Source organism: Tribolium castaneum, chromosome 10, assembly GCF_031307605.1.
Source record: "Tribolium castaneum strain GA2 chromosome 10, icTriCast1.1, whole genome shotgun sequence".
NCBI classification, from domain to species: domain Eukaryota; kingdom Metazoa; phylum Arthropoda; class Insecta; order Coleoptera; family Tenebrionidae; genus Tribolium; species Tribolium castaneum.
In genome coordinates, this window is record NC_087403.1 from 2,721,865 (window position 1) to 2,744,541 (window position 22,677).

Sequence of the window (22,677 nt, forward strand, 5' to 3'; positions counted from 1 at the left end):
TATTAGTTGTCCTCTTTTCGCGCAAAATTGATTTTAATTATATATTGTTTGAAGGATTTATATTTGAGTGGGTAATATACAAACAGTCGTTCATCAGTGTACAAATTACTCAACGTCTCATATCTTCTTTAGTTGCTAATGGATTATCCATTCAAGTTGTAACGCGACTCCATTCCAACTCCCTAATCACTCAATAATTGGTTTCGCACCCTATGCTGTCAGGATAAATCGACAAGTAGTAAATGATGTCCAGTTCGTGTTGCAAGTGAATTAAACAAGAAACTTCCAGGCATGTTTTATTAGTTTTTAAAAAACTTTTGTACATAGTTTTTTCTCCTTAATCTATCAATTAAACATACAATAAATTATTTCGATCACTAATAATATCAGATCGCCTTAGAGGCTTCTAGGCCTCGAAAGTGAGCCGCGCATAAATAACAATACCCGAACTCCACTCCAACTTCATTTGAGTGGAACTCAGTTCATGACTAAAAAGTTCTTGAGCAGATTCGACACACTAATCCTTGTCTTGTCGTTCTTGCGACTTGTCACTTGGTAAGTTTCCGTACACGAAACTAGCATTCGGCGTTTTAAACGAAACGTAACTTCCGTACTGCTGACCGTTTAGCACGCCATCACTTGTATCGTTTTTCTGAGAGCCATTATCTGCATCTTGCAAATTGTTGCTGAAGTATAATGCAATCTCGTTGTCGTCTATTAAGTGGAGTGGAGTATCCGTTTCAGACTCCGATTCTGGTTCTTGCGTAGTCGTTGTTGTTGAAGTTGCTTCCGTTACCGGTGATGGAACGGCAACGGCATTTGTTACGGAATGCTGCCCGTCTGAGTCGGACTCAAAAGATCCGCTGTAACTCTCGCTCGGCTGCAATTTTGCCAAAGGCTGGCCCAAAATTTTCGTGTTTTTGCTCTGCGGTTGCTCGATAGCCGCCAGAATTGAGTGTAGCAGACCATCGTTTAAAACTTGAGCGTGCGGAACGGGACCGGAAGACGACTGACGACCGTTTAAACCATCCGCTGACTGGATTTGCAAAGTATAGCTACCCAAAGACCCTTGGACTGGGATATTATTAATGTCGAGGCTTTGCGACTGAATTAACTCAGCTCCGGGCCCGAATTTTTGCGCGAGCGATTTCCCGTAATTTTTTTCTTCTGATGAATTATGGATCGCATTGTACGAAACCCCGGTTGAAACTTTTTGCGAATGGGCAGTTTGAAGATCACCGTGATAAGATCCACCGATATTGGTGGTCAAAGACGACAAAGACGCGGTATAAGTATTAGCAGATGGGACACCGTAAGATAATGACGGTAAAGGTTGCGATTTGTGTGAACTACAGTCATGGACGTTTTGGTAACCATAACCATGGGATAAGTGGGCGAAGCTTGGGCCCACATTACTCGTGGCAGAAGTTAAATCAATGGTCACAGGAGGGTGAGAATTGTCTATTCCCACGGTCAAGCCACCAGATGGTGCATTGTCCACTGCGACTGAATAGCCAGAAGCTGAGTGTACCGGTAAACCGTACGACCCATCTATACTCCCCAATGGAGCCGTGTAGCTCGTCAAAGGCTGACCGCCACCAAAATGGCTTGACCCGAAATCAAACGACGAACCATGAGCTACATTTTGGAAAGAAACTGCCGAATGTGCATGGGGCAAGCTGTACAAACCGGACGGTGAAGGTGGTTCTTCCTCCTTCACGGGTTTCGTCACATCGGGAATTGGGGGAGGAATATAGGTGGGTCCCGAGGAGAAACTACTAGAATGAGTACTCTCAATAATACCGTGAGCATCTTTGTGAGCCGTGTGTTGACCGATTGATTGAATCAAACCCTGAGGGACTGGTTCTCGGAAAATAACGGGATGTTTGGGCGGATTGATCTTCAGAGCGTTCAAGGGGGGACCATATTGTTGAGTGGGTTTCGCCAAAAGGGGAGTCCCGTAATGGCTACTCGGCGGAGCTCCGTAAAGACCACTGGGAGGAATTAAACCGTGGCCTCCACGCAAACCATGTGATTTTATTGAACCACCAAACGAGAAACTCGACAACCCATTGGACTTATGAGCCTGAGCAGCGGCATATGGGCCATCAAGCGAGTACGAATCAAGCGGTGGTGAGCTGTAGGTGTCACCAGTGTGACTCAACCCACCCCCAGTGTTGGGGAAAATTTCGTATCCTATGCTTTTGATCACTGAGAGATGACTTTGGCCGGAGTGAATCCCAGCCGCCGACAGACCAAGAGAGAGGGATTCGTCGTCATGGTGTGCGTCCCCAGACGAGCTAACTACAGCCCCCGACCCGGTGACCGAGTTCAAGGGGGCTCCGTACGAGTCACTTATTCCTTGAGATGGGGGGCTGTAGCCCAGCCCAAGTGAGGCCGAACCGTGGCCGTCATCCACTGGAGGCGGGATAAAATCAGTGTTCACTTGCAAATCAGCCGTTCCGTGGTGTTCAACCTCGGGGGCGCCGTACGTATCCGGTGGCCTTGACACCAACCCGGGGATGGGCTGCCACCCATCGTACTTAATATCCGGCGGTGTGGGCGGCGCTGGTACTCCCGGAGGAGGCGCGTGTGGAACGGGATCAGGCGGTCCGTAATGGCCATGCCCTATAGCTGCCGGTGGTGAGATGAACGCGTCTTGCCCATGGCCAAGATTCGGCACTCCGTAATTATTGGACGGAACCGTAACAATCGTAACCGACTGTTGCTTAAAGTTGGTTTTCTGTGGCACAAATAGCGGTTGCTTTGGCGGTCCGTATACGGATTTGGGCGGCCCGTAGTTGGGTTTAGGCAACTTTGGCACGAAGATGGGCTTCTGTGGGGGCCCATAATGCGGTCGCGGCCTCGGCAGTTTGGGGGCACTGAAGGGTTTGTGCGACCGTATGGGGGGAAGGTACTTTGTTGGGGGTGGCGGCGGCACGAAATCGGTTGAGTGGCCCAAGTCAAAATTATTGATTAACTGCGGAGGGCCGTAAGTTTTGAATGGGACGCCATAACTGGAGGATATTTGGGGGAGAGGTGGAGGTATGTCTGGTGGTGGTGCCGGGTAAACAATATTATTTGAGGGTGCATCGGGGACTCCGTAAACTGGAATCGGCAGGCCGGGGTTACTGGGCCCTGAAGGAACATACGAGTCGATTCCTCCCCCACTCAAGGGGGCGCCGTATGTATCACTGAGAGGAGCGTCGCGACGCTTCGCCTCTTGTTCACTTGCAGACGAAACTGAATCGGGTATTTTTGCGGCACTGGCAGTTTTGTTGCTGGATTCTTCTATACTGGCCGATTTTGAATTATTTACGACAGCTGCAATTTGTTGCGTTGCCAATAACGAGCACAAAAGTGCAACAAACATCTGGAAATTAAACAGAAACGCGAATTAATTTTACTACATTTTTTTAAATTAAGGTTCGCAATTGGGCCAGTTATAATATACTTGTGGTGTAAAGTCTGTAAGTTAATTGAGTACGTGACGGGCTTCTATTGAGAGGTGTGCAACTAGGGGTTATGTTAAATGCTGTTATTGAGAGCATGCAGCTTCAGCCCAACACCATGTGCAACATATTATGCGACATAATGAGCTGATCGTCGGGAAATACCTTATGTTCCTCACCATACACTGAATACCTAGTTATTATGTGCAACGACCACTGATCTGGTTTCAATTGTAGATTGTGTGTGTATAATTGAGAACGTTTCAGGAATTTAATCGACTGTTTATTGGAGAAACACAACCCTACTATCAACAAGCTTGTTATTTAATTAAAAATAATAATAAATGCTTATAAAAATTGGGCGTTATTTTCGCGAATGAAGAGTGAACTAGGTTTCGGCAATTTTAATTAATTTTAGAGAAAAGGTGTTGATGGATTAAACTGCAAGGGGAAAATGATATGGTAAGTTGAAATTGATGTAATTAATTAAATACTAACGAAAGGGCTACGGCCTGAAATTTCCTTCAGTTAGCTTATTAAATTGGCATTGTGCGAGCAATGTCTGAAAATATTAAAATCGCTTTATCACTTACCTGTTGTATCGTCATCGTAATCCTTAAGTGTTCGTGTTATCCTTAAGTTACCACTCACTACCACTATACTACACTAATAACCTAACGTGCGAGCATATCGGTGCGTTTTCGAAAAATAATTCCGGTGGAAAAAGGATGCTAGTTATATACATTCAGTATACAAGTTGAGATAAAGCCCCCACCTCGTGGGTAAGTGTGAAGCACAGCTTGGAAAGGTAGGGACGCCGAAGAAGCTAAGATTGCACCAAACGGACAAGCAACCAGAGAAAGTAGGATGATGAAAGTAGTTGCTGATAATAAGTATCACAAAGCAATGTGATCTGCCCATGAATTATAATAGAACACATTCTAAAATTTATCTCGTCTATGGTTCCTCGTTCCCACACAACGAAAATAACTGCAATTGCATTACTGTCTGCAACGGCCATTCGGTTGTCCTTAGAAAATTGCTTAAATATTTAAGACATGTCGCCACGCGCTTAGTTTAAGTTTATTTTTGAAATTGTATTTGACAAACATTTCACGTTTCAAATATCAAAGACTTTTAAATTTTCAAAGTAAACCAGCTTACACAAACGTTCTTGTGGAATAAAAATATATCACAATACAGTCGTGCATAAAATTTCTTTTTAATTCTGTTTTCTAATTCCTTTACCTTACACGAACGAATTTTTTAACTTAATCTATTCAAATCTAAATTTCAGTCTAATATTTCAAAGTAATACTTTTTATCGCACCAGAGACATTTGCATAAATACGTAGCCTGTGAATTTGTTAATCACAGAATTATATGTAGCGTTTTGTTTCATGCTTCCCAGAGTTATTAACATTATTACAATGTATATAAAGCCATTTTAATAACATTTCTTGCATAACGACCAAATCTATTTTAATAATTTACCCAATAATACAACAAATGGTAGTTAAACCGTTTGCAATACTTATTTAATTAACACCTCCACATTTAGCATTTATCGTTCGTTCACTATTGACAGCACAATGCCTATTACAATTTATTTAGGGAACAATTCAATTCTCTGTTCTCGTTCCCGTTCATGCTTAATTATGGAACGCAAACATTTTTAATATAATGACATATTTTACAGCATCATTCCTTTGACGGGTGCTGTATACATTGGCAAAATAAATAGCGTTTGTAACAGTAAAGCTAATTGTTTATTTTTCTGCGGTGTCCTCTAAATTACAAAAAATTGTTAGCTTTCAATTAAAAAATTTATTGGCCAATGAATGTAACGAAGATCATTTGAAAACATCATTGGAAATTAACAGAATGACTCCTGCTTTTACAAAAACTTCAATAGTATATAAAAAGTACTAATTGCTTTAATTCCCTCCAAAACGGAATTCTTTACCGACTTCAAAGAAAATCACTTAATAAACATACACACACATTTTTAAAAAGTAAAAACGTGTCGTGCGCAATAATATTGTCTTTGTTCCTGTAAATAGATTTCACTCAACTGTTTAAAGAAAAAAGTGTCTATATTGACGTACCAGACAAATTTTTACATTTGTACTAAACCGTTAACTGGTTGAAAGGGCGAAAGTTGCAATTTGGGCATCGTCTCAAACGCCTCTATATTTTTCAAAACAAACTGACAAGATAATGAAGTGTAAAGAAAGCACGATAAGGTTGTTCCATCCGAAAGTTATGTTTTTCTGCGGAACCGCTTGAGAAGTGTACCCACACGCTAAATAAATTTGTAGAAAAGTGAAAATACAAACTGCGACATATTCGCTTAATCAACTTATTATTTCTGATTACCGCCGGTAATTGCCTTTACGATATTACCCATAAAAAGTGAAAACTGCGAATTTCGGAATTTCAAAGCGTCGACTTTCTTCACCATAATGATCCAAAAATAATTAAATTGTTGCCCAAATTACAAAAACAAAGCTTTGATTTTTATTAGAGTCATCATTTATGATTAAGTAATCTGAAGCAATTAAATGAAACGGACTGTTATTTTTCTTTCTGTTCTAGAGGAAGTTATAGTAATTGTAATAATATTAATGCCAGTTTTTTGCACGAAACAAGACAAATTACCGTGCAAATAATATATTACCCAGCAGGGTCGAAAAAATATTTTATAAATATTTACAAAAATCACCCTAATGTAAATTTATTGCTGTTCATGGGTGGTGACTAATATCGTGTAATAAAGGCGGTGTTATCACAGCTGAAATAATGACAAATCGTACTTACTGAGTAAACAGTTGCAAATTCCTTCATTTTAACGATAAAATAAGAATATTAAGTAAATATTAGTTTTTTTAAGGCCTGAAGTTCCAATCTTATTTACTTTAAATTTTGTCAGGACCCTCGCTTAACGTCTCGTATTTAAATGCAGAAATTAATCTCATCTCTGAAACGAGATGAGATATCAGTGGTAGCAGTCCGACCTGTAATTATCTTCATCTAGACAGTTTAAAATATTTGTTGCTCTGGGATGAATTTTAAGAATAAAACACTGGAAACTTTTTCGGTGTGTCAACAAACGAAATACTTGCCCATTACCGTATTTTCTAACCAATTAAGGCCAAAATTAAATCAGGACTAACATCAATCGCTCTATAATTGAATTAAAGACACATGCTTATTGGGGCATGTGACCAATTAAGTAAAATTGGTATTGTACTGCCATTACACCTGCCAAAATAGTAGTTGGCATGACATCGGAAAAAAACTACAGAGTGAAACGGTCTGTTATACTTAATTGTTCCAAAGTAATTGTGTTAAAACCATTGTTTTAATGTTCGTATAATTTATATTTTTACGACTGCATAATTGAAATTATCTTATTTTAATTAAAGTGTAATCCCAAATAAATTCCCTCAGTAAGGACAAGGAACCGGATATGGTAAATGACACCTAGTAAAGTGAAAATTCGAATTACGAAATGTTTAATCATCATTACGGTATTTTCCAGTTAGTAGTGTATTAGCAGTGTCTCCGTATGAAATCTAAAAGTTCATTGAAAGTGAACATGAAAAGAGCAAACATCTTGCATTACACTCTTTGTATTTTGACTTTAATGGCACTAATTTTCCGGTACTTGGCTTGATCTTCACATACCAATGCCACTGAAATGGAAATCAATTGAATCAATGACGATTTGTTTAAAAATAAGCCACTTTGCTCCAAGTGTGACACGTTCATGGCATACATTACTTTCTCTCATCTCTGACCAGACATGGTATTTACCTCAAGGGTACAGCAGGCTTTCTTCTCTGCCCATCAAAATTCTGACCAACACGTGTCGTCTTTCTACCAAACTGCCGGCTATCAAAAAAATGATCTTTTTCCATGACGTAAACCCCACACATTAGAGAAATTATACGAGTAATGCGAGACAAAATTTACACCAGAAAAAAGTTCGCCACTGGCAGAGGAATCATTACTTAGCTTACTCGAGACGTCGCCGAAAAAACGTGCGCCAAATGACCAGTTATATCACCTTAGCACAGTAGTTAGAAAAATTAAATAACACAGAAGTGTGCAATGTGGGGTAAACGGATCTTGTATTTTCCAGTGAATTTACAACCTGCCCCATATAAAGCTAAAAAGTTCGAGTTGCATCCGGTGAAACCGAAAGCTGAAGAAAATTTCTTCATATTTTAAGAAACGCTTCTTTCACTTTTTATTAGTCACAACGTTTGTCCGCATATGCGAATGCTAACAAACCATAAAAGAGTTTTGGTAGTTCTCAAAAACATAAATGTTTCATTGATGTATTTATTTTTTAAGCAGTTCTATTGCATCAAACACAATTTTTGGTACAGACATAAACATTTAGTTCCAGTTGAATAGAATTGTGTTACTTTTTGCAAGATCGTAATTGATGTAACACGCGTGGTAGACTTCCATCTTAAGAGTTGTAAATTCTTTTGCCCTTAAACGAAACTTATAATTCGTTTTTCGTGAATAATATTACAACATTTTGTTGCTTCATTTTTCCAGAAACTCATGTAAATGTACCAATTTTGTACTAAACGTTATGCACAGTAAATACAATTGAATATGTAGCAGCAATTAAATTATCTAACCGAGACGAGACTGGAAAAAAATAAATTGCTACTCTTCGTTGTTTATGTTTTGAGTAGATGTAACTGCTTGGGAAGAAAGTGATACTTAGAAGAGCGTAGTAAATTCATTGCCTATTACTCTATAGTATTAATGCAAATAAATCAATCAACACGAGAACTGTCGTCATCACTCACCATATTTAAGTCAACAAAATTATTCAATGGTGCCCCACTGCTACGAAGTACAATAAAATACTAGTTATCATTAGCTAAATACTTGCCATTTTAAAAGGTGTGACAAATAATTTTGTTTAAAAATTGTTCAACTTTATATTTGCATAAATATAACAAAAATGTTTAACTTTTGAAATTGTTAAGCACGTCGCTTTGTTCAGTCAAAAAAAACTTTCGCGACTTTAATGTAACAAATCGCATTGTTTTCTAAACTAGACATCGGGAAATCATGCACCAAATGCGATATTTGAGCTTGTTTCGTTCATTTGGTTGAATCACTGCAAGGAATCGCAGGATCGGGGTATGTGCTTGAGTATTAAGTATCACCTGTTCTCAATGTTAGATAATTAATGCAAGGAATCGTCGTACTTTTTGGCTGGATTGATCTCATTTTAGTTATCCAGTTGCAAATCGGCTTGTTTCGCTCATTTGTATAATTTAATGAAGCGTTTGATTTTTGTGAAAACAAGTTCATGTTTTTTTTAAGCTTTCAGAATTGAGTTATTCGGTGTCGTTAGAAATACATTTATTGTGAAATCTAAAACTGCGATTTAGGCACCTTGCGACAGCAGGCAGGCGTGCACTCACTTTTTGTGCTTTCGCCAAAAGATTGTGCTTTTTATTAAAAACCGTAGCTGTTAAGAAGGATCATAATCTTAAAATGTCTCAGCAGAGAAAAGCAGAAAAGTGTAGAATGTGTATCCGCATTATTTTATTTATTTTAGCGTAAATCCCCAAAGGGAGGTTGTTCTTGGTTGTCTAATTACATTTTGCTCAGGGATTCGTAGAATCGTGGTTAAACGTGGAAAAATAAAGTTAACTCAAGCTAAATATATACAGATTTGCTTTAGAATTTGGTAATAAAATAAATGTCGGAAAAGTTCGTTAAGCTTTTGCAAGCGGTTTAATTAATTTGTAGACTTCCGGTGGAGAGTCGTCATTTGCATTTTCCGTGTTTTTAAAGACTGGCCAGAGCAAAATATCTGATACGGATGTATTAGTATGAGCAAGAAACACGCCTGTTCAACTAAAGAATGCAAGAGGCTACAAAGTCAAGTTCAACATGGTTGTTGTTCAAGGTTCCGCTTTCTCCCATGCAGGTTATTCGAGTCTATTCGAGTTCCACACCGGATTCGTACTCGATTTGTTAATGGTGTGGTCATGAGAAATCATCTTGCAGAGTGTATGTCACGAGGAAAGAATTTATTCACTACGCTGTCCCCAACCCACCTCTTTATTTAGCCGTTTCCATTTGTATTGCAAATTCTACGACACACTTCACAGGATCTATGCAAATTTAGGCGAAATCTTCTTGACATAACAAGAATTTACCTATCTTCAAGGAAACTCAAACACCGTGAAAAAAATAGAAAAGATGCTAGGTGTAAATTTTAGCAGTCTTTCTTCACCAAATCCGTAACAATAAAGAACTTACGAAACGCAAACCAACTTGTAACAATTACTCGGACATTGAAATGTTGCAAGGTTTTAATTGCTAAACCGATTTTTGTTCCTATGTGAGCCATCTCGCCAGATCTGGGTTACATGGACGGATATGGGAGATTCACTCTCGACCGTCACTTTTATTTTTGGAAATTATCAAACATTCATTTTGCAGGAATTGCCCGAATTCATTATAAAACACATCACTTCTACAACCAATTTGTCACCACTAGGAAGATTAATTGTAGACATTTTTCCCGCAATTACAGCCACTTTTTAATTTTAATTAAAACTCGTAGAGCCGTGACCTATAATTTTTTATCTGTTCTTTATTAATCATTTCCTAATTGTTGTTTCATCCTGTAATGACTTACTAACTAAAAAAACATCAATCACATAACCATCAATAAATTCACTCATCTATCAAAAATTTTTCACTTTGAGTCCCATAGGGTTTTATTTAGTGACAAGTACGGCGTTCGCTATTTATTTCGACAAGAACACATCCATTACCACTACGTGACCGTGCATTTTTTTATTTATTCAACGACGAAAACAGCTGAAACGAAATTGTTTTAACTTAATTAAACTACATATCAAATAAATTGTTCTATTTTTTGAACAAGCCCGAGAAAAACACGAGATAAGAACTCTCCAATTTCTTCAGACATTTGATTAGTGTAATTCTCTCAAAGAGTCTGCACAATAATGCTGTCTCCTCCGCAGTTATAACTCACTACATATTCCCATCATCGAAAACAGTAACAATCCCCGGTTTTTCTAAGTAAAAACACTGCCAGTTACTTTGCAGCAACCTTTAATGATCTCAGTAAAATTATAGCTGAAGCAACGTGACACTGGCACAAAAACCTTACTTGCACAATAACTATAGACAAAATTACTGACGAGGTCGTGTAACAATTCATTCCAGTGACAATTAGTTTCTGAAAACCACGCGGAATCAAATTTTTGCGTTCCTGCAGTTTATAGTTTTACACATTCTCGTATAAACTCTTGAGGAAAGCCGAGTTTTATTGGCTTTACGTTCCCTCAGTTTAATTTAACAGTTAAAGTTGTATCAAACTTGAAAGGTACGATAAATTTATTAGTGGGCGAGCTTCAACGGAGAAAATTTACACCAAGTGATAAAAATATTAAAAAATGGAGCTAGTCCGTACGAACGTTCAACATTTTTATGTAAAAAATTGCTGGGTGTGACGGGAAAGTGTCACCGCAATACCGCAATCAATACAACCCAAATTATCGAGTCATGCAACAATAAGACGGATGTCGTCTGTGCCATCATTGTTTTTATTCATTGCCCTCCATAAATGCTAACAGGAGCTTTATCTGTAATTGCATTCATTTCCTCTAGTTTTTATTTCACGCATTAGGAAAAATATAAAAGTGTGAAGTTTATGGTTGTAGAGTAACTCGCTTGTTCATTAAAAGCAGTAAAAAACCGCCGGTTAAGTTGGTTTCGTGACTTGACATTATGTACTTTTTTCCCGATTATCTAATAACAACAACAAAACGGAACAAATTAAATTACGTTAAAAAATCTAAATCTCATCGTCTGCAGTCGGCGGCTAGGCGCCACGCTAGAGTACTTCGGATAATAATACTGGCCATTAATTACTCTACACTTTACATTTTACAAATAAAAGAAAAGCCGCCATTGACCCACGTCTGCAGAGACGACAGGTCATTGCAAGAATCTATGTCATGAGGGCAAACCGTGATTGGTCATGCTCATGACTCTTCGTTTCCAACATTTTGCAGTCTTATTTCCTACTGAAAGCACACTTTTTTCGAACATAAAAAATTGGGCTTTAAACTCGAAATTGTTGCTGATTTGTAAACAAAATTAATAATTCAAAACTTGAATGGAGCCAAAATTGGAGGATAGTCGGCCCGCGCCACCTATCAACCAACAGCGAAGTTCGCAAAGATCTATAACTCGGAATGCGAACAGTTTACTGTTTTTCATCACCAAAAGCGCAAAGTTCAAAACATTGCAATTTTTTTGATTGTGACTACTAGGGTAAATAAAACTCAAACCTTGTAACCACTGTTTATTCAATAAAAAAGTATACATTGGTCAACACCCGAACCATCAGTCCGTTACCATAATTATTCCAAAATATAACTGATAACAAAAACCATAGAATATAAAAATAGTAAAAAATTACAATTTTGCACGAATGTCTGCAATGTGACTGGCAGCAGTGCGTTGCAACTCAGCCAGCTTTAGGGCCAAACCCATGTTGCCTTGGATCTTGACCTTGCCTTGGAAAAATGCCTTCTGCGGGTTTAACTTCCCTGTTAGCAAGTCAAAGATGTCATTGTCGTTCACAATAAACGTAACGTCTGGTTTCACTATAAAAAAGTGACGCTTCAATACATTGCTTATCCTATTCATACACGTAATTAAAAAAACATGTATTATTCGTTACAAACAACAATCAAATAAAGAAACACTGTTTTTGTCACACTTCCAAATTTTAATCTTCTCGAAATTCTTCCGACAATAAACACTAAAACGGGTTTCAGATTCACACAAACGCACGCCTTCTTAAAAGTTTGGTGTTAGAGAAAGAAAAATAATAAACCGTTTGCCGATTTATTTGGGAAAAATTTTTTGCGACCCGATCTCAACTCATCGGTTTTGTGTTTTCATTTATTTAATTATTTAAGTTTAATTTATTAATTAAATTCTCGCGCGAGTTTGTTCAACAACGTTTCAAAAATAAAAAACCAAATCGGCAGGACGTTGTAACAGATTATTTTTGTAATTTTAATTCATGAGCGGCATATTTGCACTATTACGTAGCTAGAAGTTTAAGTGAGTCCTAAAAGTACGTAAAATTTGCATTTTTGGTTATACTTCGTTGGTTTAAATACGGTTTTCAGTCTTTTTACCATAAAATGTTTAGAAAATTGTTTGGCAAATAATTCTAGCTAGGCAAATAATTTGTTGCGTTTCGCAAAAAACAGTTGCGAGTCCGATAGGTTTGCTAATAACTTAAAATATATTTTTGTATATTCTCAATGTTCAGATAATTGGATATTTTCTTCTAAACATTAATAAAGCATAAAGTAAAAAACAAAAAAATTACTTACGCTTCGAATTAACTTCAATGCTACCCTTGCCGACCTTGACATTGACAATCCAAAATCCCTCCTCTCCATTGGACTTCTTAACCCTGAACCCGTAAGTACCCTTATGTCTTTCAGTCAAACTGTCCTTATCTTCGGACATAGCCTGTTCCAATAATCTCAAATACGGCGCAATGAGAAAATCGCTTTCTTTCCCGCCTCCTGCCACCTTCCGCACGCCAACTCTGCGATTTTTATGCTCGGGGAATCCCAAGCGATACAAACCGACAACAACAGCACCCCCTAATCCAATATTGTGCTGTAAGGCCAATTTAACATTAGGAACTTGTCGTGCGCCAGCTTCGCCTCTCAACTGCCAACACAATTCGGCACATTGTGCCAAACCGGTGGCCCCCAGAGGGTGGCCCTTGGAAATCAAACCTCCGCTAGGATTGACAACATATTTGCCACCGTAAGTGTTATCACCGCGGTCGATCAGCTCGCCGGCTTTGCCAGGAGGGCACAGACCGAGCGCTTCGTAAGTGATTAATTCGTTGGCTGAGAAACAGTCATGGAGTTCGACCACTTGGACATCGGTGGGGTTTGTGTTTGTTTTGCGGAATAGGCGATCGGCTGCGGTTTTTGTCATGTCATACCCGATCTATAAATAAATTGTTATCAATGCAAAACAATTTTTTCAAACAACTGATAACTCAAGCCAGGACAAGATAGCCCCAACTAAGTCGTTTCAAGTGGTAATATTAGTTCAAAGTAATTTACACAGGTTGAACAGACTTTGTATCAACTTTTAAAGCATCATATCCGTAAATTAAAAGCTCACCTCTAGATGTCTTAGCTTTGATTTATTCTTTATTTCATTTTATTGTGACTTTGTTCATGAAAACAATTACAACTTACGTTTGTACTATTTATAACTGTGACAATCTTTCTTTTAAAGAAAAGTGCTTTAATGTTATTTACAATTGAACAATTGTACAATGTTTTATCTACGGTCGCTAAAAAGAAGCGTGATTACAAAAACGCGGTAATAACACATTTAACCGCACGCAAAATAAGTTGAAAAATTACCGTACCGAGTGTATTAAAAACACGTGTGTTAATTTTAAGCTCCACCAATAAAACATTTTTTCTGTTTGTAATTTTTTGATGGAAGTTTCGCAAAATTACCGAAATATTTTCGTTGTGATAGAAACGAAATACTAGAATTATTTTAATAAAAAACAATTTGTAATGCCTGCAATTCAGTAGACCAATGTTAGATAATTCTTGAGTCAAAAAATTTGGAATTTTTTAAAATCATTACGGTATTTTGGTTATCTAAACTTTAAATTAAAACCTTATCAAAATATTATCTTGTCCGGGCTTTAGTGCAACGTACTAATTTCATGCAGCTGTTGTCGGTAAAAGTTGAGGGCAAATCGGTGGCCATCTCCATGCCCAGAATCTCAACAGCTTGTCCCTCCAAGCCATGACTTCGCACGAAACGCTCTGAGACCACCACCGCAGCAGCACCGCCGTCGCTTGTAGGGCAACACTGCAGCTTGGTTAAAGGACCAAAAACAGCAGGAGAATTTTTGATCTGATCGAGGGAATACTCCTCCCGGAACTGCGAGTAACTGAAACTTCCATTAAACAAACAACTACAAAATCCAACACCACGTACGGGTTATTGACGGAATGTTTGTGGTTCTTGTATGCGATTTTGGCGAAATGCTCTGGCTTGGTCCCGAATTTCTTCATATGTTCGATGCCCGCGTTCCCAAACATTTGGGCGGTCAAAGGAGCCTCGTTCATCTCGGTCAACTCGGCCATCAATTCTACGTGCTTATCCAGCGGGTTTGTGCGGTCTAAAAACTGCAAACCGATTAAATACCCCCATTTACCATTGTTTTGAAAAACAATACTTTCGCCGACAAACTCCCCCGCTCCATTTTCTCGAAACCCACAGCCAAGACACAGTCATGCTTCCCCGATTCTACGAACTCTTTGGCCAAAAGCAGGGCAGTTGACCCCGTTGAGCAATTATTGTTCACATTGAAAATCGGGATTCCGGTCATTCCCACCTCGTAAACCGCCCGTTGGCCGCTGGTTGAGTCGCCTGAAAGAGGCAAAGTCACCCCGGTTTTAACCTTTGCAACCCACCATAGACGTAGCCACAGGCGGCTGCTTCCACCTCCGAGATTTTGACCCCGCAGTCATCGAGGGCCTTCAGGATAGCTTCCTTGGCAAAGCCCGGATAATCGTCGTTGCGTTTTCCGGGTTTTTCAAACTGTTTTACATCAGGTCGTGTCAGGTGTGAGGTTATCACAGTTAGTTAAACTTACTTTGGTCATTCCAACTCCTACAACAAAAACGCGACCCATTTTCCCTGTTTCTGGACTAATTTCACACAATAAGGGGAACTGTACGTTGGTCCACTGACGCAAATTATTATTTTTCACAACTTGCGTTTGTTGATTTGATAAAAATAATTGAAAGTCAACTTTGACACTTGGAGGAGAGATTCTGATTGGCTGAGTTTCTCTCAAGTGGCGACTTGACTGCCATCAAAAAATTGTACGGGGACTTTCACCTTTAATTATTATTTTCTTACTTATTTGTTAATGACTGCGCACGACACTAACGCATATTAAATTATAAACAAGGCCGTACAAAGTTCTAATTATGGGCAAGTGATTTGCAGTAAAACAATAAAATAACAATTTCGGCTTAATTTTTGTTTTAATTATAGATAAATGACTAATTATGTAAAGACAGATAAAGGTTAAATCCTAATAGATGGGCTTTATTTTCAGGAAATTATGCTAAATCATGCCAGCATATATTCTTGACCCCAGACTTATCTCCAATTAATTATTTTTTATATATTTTTTTATGCAACCAATAATACACAAATCAGAAAATTTAAATATGTTTTGGTTTTTCGCTCAGCATATCTATATCTAATCTGATCTAATGGTAATTGCTTGCACTTAGGATATACCAAAACACTCGTATTAAATATTTTGCGTTATTAAGTTTTTTCTAATTTCTAATCATTAAGGGTTATAAGAAAAAGGCAATATTAATGCTTACATTTTATTGGTAGCCACAATTACAATAATGTTTAAACAAAACAAATGGAAAAAAGAAAGGGCACACGAGTGATGAAACAATTAGTATTCCAGTCCAGTCGGCGTTTCCACTAGGCGTATTTTTCGCATTCGATTATCTTCTGGGCCTCATTCTGCAAAAATCTGTTGGGGCGAATTGGGAATATTGAAAAAACTTACTTGGATTATTTTGTAAATCAGCATGATGGTTTCGACGGGTTCCTTGCAGTTATTTGCGTCGGAACCGGCTGAAGAGCCTGAACGTTTTCCCCAATCCGTGGAGAAATTTAACTGAGCGGTACACACCCCCACGAAAGCAATTAAAACCACTATTAAAAACATTCGAGACATTTTGTCTTGCGAGAGATAATAACTTTATTATTAAGTACACCTTATCCTCGAAAGCTTCTAGTTGAATGATGTACGTGTAAGAAAAATGTTGAGTCTTTATAATGAAAACCTCCGCAACCTCCTCGCCACAAATTAATTAAAGAAACCCTTCAGTAAATATCAAAACGCATACAAGGAGTTTAACAATTATCACATCCGTTCGGGAAACACTAGAACATTTCTATTTCCGTTTTTACAGGAGGAGAATATAGGTGACGAAACAACTTATTAAGGGAACGTTACTAATTAGACAAAAAAGCTTTTCATAACTTTTACTGATCAAATAATATTACAAGTCATTACAATACATCTGTACTTTGTAACACAGGGAAATGGATGTAAAGTACACAGTTTATGATATATTGAATGAATAAATGAACGCAGCTATAAGTAATCATCAGTGGGTGTTGAACGCATAAAATGTTATGTACAATAACGAAAACGGGAACATTTATAAAAATATCAAAACTATAGTATGTGTGACCGTCATCTTCACACTTTTATGGATGGACATTTGAAATGAGCCGTTAAATCAATGTCCAATATCTCTACAATTGAACTAGTTTATAAATTACGTTGAGTACCTTGCTTACTGCAGCGTGCAAAATGCGACTACGGTGAAACTAATTTTACACATCTTGGCCTCGTTATTACGTTTAAAACTGGAAGTAAATAAACCTTTTTAAAAAAGTTTATTGCTGTTAATTAAGGCTTTGTTCTTTTGGCAACTAACCAAAACCGTCTACGTGACCTATACATTATAATCTCTTCTAAACTATTAAACATAATTGACAGAAAGGGACTTAGTTTAACTTCAGATATCTCACAATTATAATCGGATGGAAATTGACTGGCAGTTAAGGCCATTTTGGCACATTCTTAATTTAATTTAAAACTGTTGTGCAAACCCTGAGACGCGAATTTTTAAATTTGCACCAACAGTTGTAATTTGAATTGTTCTTCACACTACAAACGATAAATGCAAGATAAGCAGGAACATACTTACTAGTTTGTTTCTTTTTTGATCAACAAGTTATAAAATTTGGATTGTATATAAAACAGTAAAAAAATAATGCAACATCCAACAGTTTTTGAATGCCACACAAATTACTTATAATACAAACCAACAAATTCTCCCTTGCACTGATAGCAGTTACATCATGGAAACTATCGTCTATCAATAATACAATTTTAATTGAAACAAAGAAATACAGAATGCACTCGCAATAAAATAAAACTAAACATCTCCACTCCACTAATTATGTACATATTTACCAACTGGGAAAAATAATTTGCATCATGTAACTTGGAAAACGTTTTTCAAATCATCAGGGAGAGAGCTAATAATATCTTGTAGTCTTTGATTCAACTTCTCCTTTACTTTATCGTCAACGGGTATGTTAACTTCGCGACATTTCGTGATTTTGTCTCTAATTTTTAACATCATGTCAACAACTTCAACTTCTGGTTTACCCTGTACCCAGTCTTTCAAATCCTAACGAACCACCAAACAGATATTGTTAACAATTTCAAACGGCTACTTACGGCATTGGAAAGCGCTTCAAGATGCAAGGCTTGCAACTTCAGCGCCAAGTCAGTATACCTCATATTAAACCACCCGTTAAAGTTGGGCGATCTAAAAAATTTCCGGTACAAGCCAACCCAGTCGCCTTTAATCCCTGTTGTGAGCTGAGGCCCGGCTGTTTCCAACGTGGCTATAAAATCGTCGGGATTAAACGGCAGAGGAGTTGGCGCTGCCTAAAAACCAGTCAGTATTTCGCCCCTCCAACTAATCCCAATTACCTTAAACGGTGATATGTTTTTCTGTAGTGGCATTAGACTAGCAATATATCGTTCTAACGGTATAATAAAGCTTTGTGTAAGCTCCAGAAGATGTCTTCTTAATAAGGCCGACTGAACTTCAAACGGCCGTCGCGAAGTCACCCCCGAAATCAACTTTTTAATAATATTTTTATCCTTCTGCAAGAACGGCTTATACACTGTGTATATCCCCGGACTGTTGTCCAACATTTTCGAATTCACGTTCTTTTTCAGCTTGAACTTTTGACTTGACCCTTTAATATTTTTAATTATGTCTTAATCATTCAATTCTCGAGTTACCTAAATCATTCCCTAAGCGTATCGTGTGAGGCCAGTGATGCAATATTTTCCCAAAAAACGGGTTTGTTACACCCAACACTACAGGCGGGGGTCCTTGCACTTTACTCGTAAATTGCTTAAACTCGCTGTCGTGAATCGTAAAGTACGGCCGGTAATCGCCACAAAACTTCAGCGGGGAAATTATTCTACAAACATGAATATTGCCAAATTATTAATCACATCACGAGCTGGTTAAAATAGTTAATTATTAGTTACTACAATCAATATTTAAGTTAATTGCTTACACAAGTACTTTAAATTTTTTTAAACTTTTATTGAGCATTTCTTTCCAAAAATGTGTTCGTGCAAACGTTTAGTTGTTAGGGCTCGTATACTGGAATAGTGGTGGGTTTTTATTTTAAAATATTTTTGTATTTGATCCGAGATTTAATTGGGAGCACTTTTACCTTGTTAAAGCTAACACCATAGAAGAACAATGGGTGGGAGACGTAGCCATCACCACTAAAGGCTCTGACGTGAGGATTAATTCCCACAAGAGGTGAATGTGTGACAAAACTGGCTGCAAAATCTCGAAACAATTTAAATCTTCGACAGAAGTCTGAATCTGATTTTCGGTGGTTTCTGTTAATGCGGCCATTTGCCAATTGGGGGAATTACTGTTAGACTGAGGAATATAGACCTTGAATAAGTCGTAATTAATTTTAATCGTTAGCCATAAAGTGGACTCACTTGAAAAACTAAACCTAACAACGGAAGATTGAGCATTACTCCAGGAGATGGAGGAGGCCACCGCTCTATATTACAACACGCAGCTTCCAGGCTAAGTTCACCGTGCTCGAAATATTCAGGGGCTAACAAATCACAGATTTTCATAAATAGGTTGTTGAAAGGTAGACGAGTTAAGATGACAACGCTCTAAAAATTGACTGTTATCTTTGTCAATAACACTGCGTTGTACCTTTTGGAAGTAGCCCCGAGGCAACGAAACATCCTTAACTTGTCTAAAATAAACGTATCCCCAGTAATACGACGAGTGTATTTGCAAAACTGGGGCACACTTCTTGTTGTATTGCAAGTGTTCATCCCGGCGCGTGTTTTTTCCTGGGCTGTTTGGAAGCCTGATGATGAAGGTGGTGTCCCCCATACATCCCGAATTGGAGTCGGGGAACGCCAGGTAGCAAATATTTGAAATTTCCTGCTTGGTCAGAGTGACATGTCGCGGATAAATCCCCTTCAAGCAACATTTAGGTTAAGTCCCCCAACCCTTTTTACAGTACCTCCAAGGCTTGTCCCAGTTCTAAGTCAAAATTAACAACGCAAATGCACTGAATCCAGTTCTCGAAATTTTCCCAAACGTATTCTTCAATTTTGTCGTCATTATTGCTCGTTTTTGCAGCCAAATTTGACATAATGAGTGATTAACACCAACGGGAAATCATCTAATTTGCAGTCATAGTCGCTCCAAACACAAACTTATTGTCACATGCTTTTATTATAAACATTCAAGGGTTTTTTTACCCTCAAAACAAAAACATATGTCACAAAATCAACAACAAGTGAAGTTATGCAACCAGTGACGCCACCAAAACAAATTTAAATCCCCACCAAGCGACACAACCGTGGGACTTTTAAATATTTAAAACCCTCCGATTTAAATTTTAAAGTCGGGTGGTTGCCAAACTCAAGGCTGGGTTTTTAGCAAAAAAAACGCCGGGTTTTTATTAAATTTTTATTTCTTACAAGGAGTGTTATTATATTATCCAAATCATTAATAAATACTTACAACATAAAGATAACTGTTTAGATAAAAACACATCACATACGATTCCTAAAGCAATTTAAAATTAGGTATAAATAACAAAGATACTTTCAAGTTAAGGATCGACACTAAACTAGCACACAACGATACTAAGACAAACTCTTTGGATTATTAAAATTAAAATAACCATTATTGTCTTTGTACTGACTGATCAAACCTGTCTCAATTGTACTAAATTAAAATCGCGTGCTGTAATAGGTGCGTACTTAAAAATTAACGTGCGACATGATAAAACATAATGGGCATGAACACAATAGCATACATAACAAATAAAATAAAGTGTAATTGCTGCAACCTGTATCCTTAACTTCAGAGCCTAACCATAAATAAAAATCGGGGACCTTAAAGATCGGCGCCGGCGTAATAAGTGACCAATAAAGACGAACATTTGAACAACGTATCACATACAAATATAATTTGAAGATCATAACGTAAAGTTTAGAGTCTGTAATTATAGTTAACACAACTTTTCTGTCCATTCTTCAACTCGACCAAAGCTATAGCACCTTGCATATCATCACTGGTAATCTGCTTGCTCTTGCCGCCCTGGACGCAGACCAGAACGGTGGGGCGTTTTTGGTTCTCGACCACGACTTTGGGCTCGCTGGCCCCGAACTCAATCGGCTCAATTTTGACCTCATCGCCGTCCGAACTTGGGCCGTCTTCGCCCCAATTGAGCGGCCTGGCCAGGTCTTGAGTGGAGTCAAACATCTTCTGGTCTTGGACGGCCTGCAGCCACCGCTTCTTCGGCCCTTTGGGGAGCTCGAAGTTGTGGAGCGACGACCGAGGCGGGGAGATCAACTCGTGGCCGTTCTCAAAGTTCTCCGAATTCACGGAAATGTTATCGTCGAGTTCGGATTTCGGGGAGTTTTCGATCCCGTCGTTGGAGAGGCTGTAAGTCGAGGAGACCTCGCGCTTGATCCGCGACTTTTTCGGCGTTGTCTCGAGGCCGTCTAAGCTGCTTGGCCTCTTGTTATTGCGCCTGAAACCGAGGATTAGTAGAGCGTTGGGGGTGTGGGCTATACCGACTTTTCCAGTTTCATCAGCCACTGCTTGACCTCAGCGTTGTGACCTTCATCGAATTTCTTCTCAAAGCTGCTTCCAGGCGAAGTGAACCGTTTTAATTGCTTATCAGGGTGTTCGGGGCAATGCCGGTTGGCGTGAGTGAAGCGTTTGTCACAGTTGGGAGAGGAACATATGAAGGGTTTTTCGCCTGTGTGGAGTCTTTGGTGTGTCTTTAACTGGCCCGATTGGGCGAATTTTCTCGTGCACCGTGGATAATCGCACTCGTAGGGCCTTTCGCCTGTTCAAGGTGGCGTAATTTAGGAAAAACATCGGGGGATTAGACTTACCAGTGTGGGTTCGTAAGTGTGCTTGGAGCGACTTTTCGCGTGGAAAAACTCGGTTACAATAAGTACATTTTATGGAGCTGGGAGAGGTCGATCCTTCTAGGATAAGAGTATTTAACATTTCGGCCCTCGGACGGCCTCTCCTAGTTTCGCCAGGCGAAAGAACTGAATTTTCTGTTCCTGGACTAGAGCTACCGTTAACCGGTCCTTTGTCCAAGGAATTTAATATTTTAGGCTTCAATACTCTATTCGGCGGTGTTATATTCACATGATCATCACTACTATTCGTTAATTTACCACGTTTGGGAGTACGAAACATAATTTAGACAGTTTTAAGTCACTATTTTTACGATTTTTCCAACAGCACAACGCCAACCAAAACAAACCTGCCTTCCATTTATTACAACTGATGCTCTGAAGATGGCGCGCCAAATTGGAGGGAAACAACAGGAAAGCCAACACAACGCGACAACATCACCAACAAACAACTGTAAATTTGCAATTAACCTTTAACGAAAGAGGGACTTCTGCAGCCACGATGCACTAATTACGACACTGTCATGTTCACCATTCCACACACGGTTATCTAAGAGTTTCACATCTTAGCCAAATCCATTAAAAAAATTAATAAAACAATAGACAAGACGACAACCACACAACCTCCTCACATAACCAGCGACATCTAGTCTCCAGTTTCAGATGGATTTAATTTGACTATTATTTTCCGTTATAGTTTATTGCTTTTTCCTGCAAGTTTATTCAAATGAATTTTTAAACCGTAACCGGAGTGTACAAACACCTTGCCCAACTGTTGTTTATGCACGGAAATTTTTAAGGATTTCTACTGCATTAATTTCACTTTTAAAGAAATGTTCTGTTTTCTGTTTACATCTAATGTTGGTTGCTCAAAATTTTTTTTATTCTCATTATTTCTCGGGGACCATCCTGTATAGTTTGAAATGTTGTTTGATTTGTTTAAATTAAATTAAATTGAAAAAAAATGGAAGAAAATGTTTT

At 38.3% G+C, this 22,677-nt stretch overlaps 5 protein-coding genes across 5 annotated transcripts; all 5 read right to left on the bottom strand.

The window, feature by feature from the left end:
- Positions 1–283: 283 nt before the first annotated feature.
- LOC100142093 (uncharacterized) lies at positions 284–4,206 on the bottom strand. The gene is made up of 2 exons (XM_001809572.4): positions 4,046–4,206; positions 284–3,373 (listed from the first exon to the last, which is right to left on the bottom strand). Exons 1-2 carry the CDS (start codon positions 4,058–4,060, stop codon positions 518–520), a joined length of 2,871 nt encoding a protein of 956 aa, XP_001809624.1. The 5' UTR covers positions 4,061–4,206; the 3' UTR covers positions 284–517.
- A 7,625-nt stretch (positions 4,207–11,831) lies between these two features.
- On the bottom strand, positions 11,832–15,403 carry ScpX (Sterol carrier protein X-related thiolase). Its single transcript, NM_001114324.2, has 7 exons — positions 15,214–15,403; positions 15,032–15,158; positions 14,794–14,987; positions 14,553–14,743; positions 14,268–14,505; positions 12,893–13,529; positions 11,832–12,148 (listed from the first exon to the last, which is right to left on the bottom strand). The coding sequence occupies exons 1-7, from the start codon at positions 15,250–15,252 to the stop codon at positions 11,958–11,960; spliced, it is 1,617 nt and encodes a 538-aa protein (NP_001107796.2). The 5' UTR covers positions 15,253–15,403; the 3' UTR covers positions 11,832–11,957.
- Positions 15,404–15,956: 553 nt separating this feature from the next.
- Akh1 (adipokinetic hormone 1) lies at positions 15,957–16,388 on the bottom strand. The gene has a single exon (NM_001114325.1). The coding sequence runs from the start codon at positions 16,330–16,332 to the stop codon at positions 16,111–16,113; it is 222 nt and encodes a 73-aa protein (NP_001107797.1). The 5' UTR covers positions 16,333–16,388; the 3' UTR covers positions 15,957–16,110.
- Positions 16,389–16,628: 240 nt separating this feature from the next.
- On the bottom strand, positions 16,629–20,074 carry LOC657153 (uncharacterized protein). Its single transcript, XM_963628.4, has 8 exons — positions 19,770–20,074; positions 19,451–19,723; positions 19,222–19,407; positions 18,939–19,171; positions 18,493–18,677; positions 18,175–18,446; positions 17,917–18,129; positions 16,629–17,866 (listed from the first exon to the last, which is right to left on the bottom strand). Exons 1-8 carry the CDS (start codon positions 19,899–19,901, stop codon positions 17,669–17,671), a joined length of 1,692 nt encoding a protein of 563 aa, XP_968721.1. The 5' UTR covers positions 19,902–20,074; the 3' UTR covers positions 16,629–17,668.
- A 133-nt stretch (positions 20,075–20,207) lies between these two features.
- Positions 20,208–22,028, bottom strand: LOC100142490 (zinc finger protein 367). Its single transcript, XM_001811385.4, has 3 exons — positions 21,664–22,028; positions 21,341–21,614; positions 20,208–21,293 (listed from the first exon to the last, which is right to left on the bottom strand). Exons 1-3 carry the CDS (start codon positions 21,977–21,979, stop codon positions 20,750–20,752), a joined length of 1,134 nt encoding a protein of 377 aa, XP_001811437.2. The 5' UTR covers positions 21,980–22,028; the 3' UTR covers positions 20,208–20,749.
- Between the last annotated feature and the right edge of the window lie 649 nt (positions 22,029–22,677).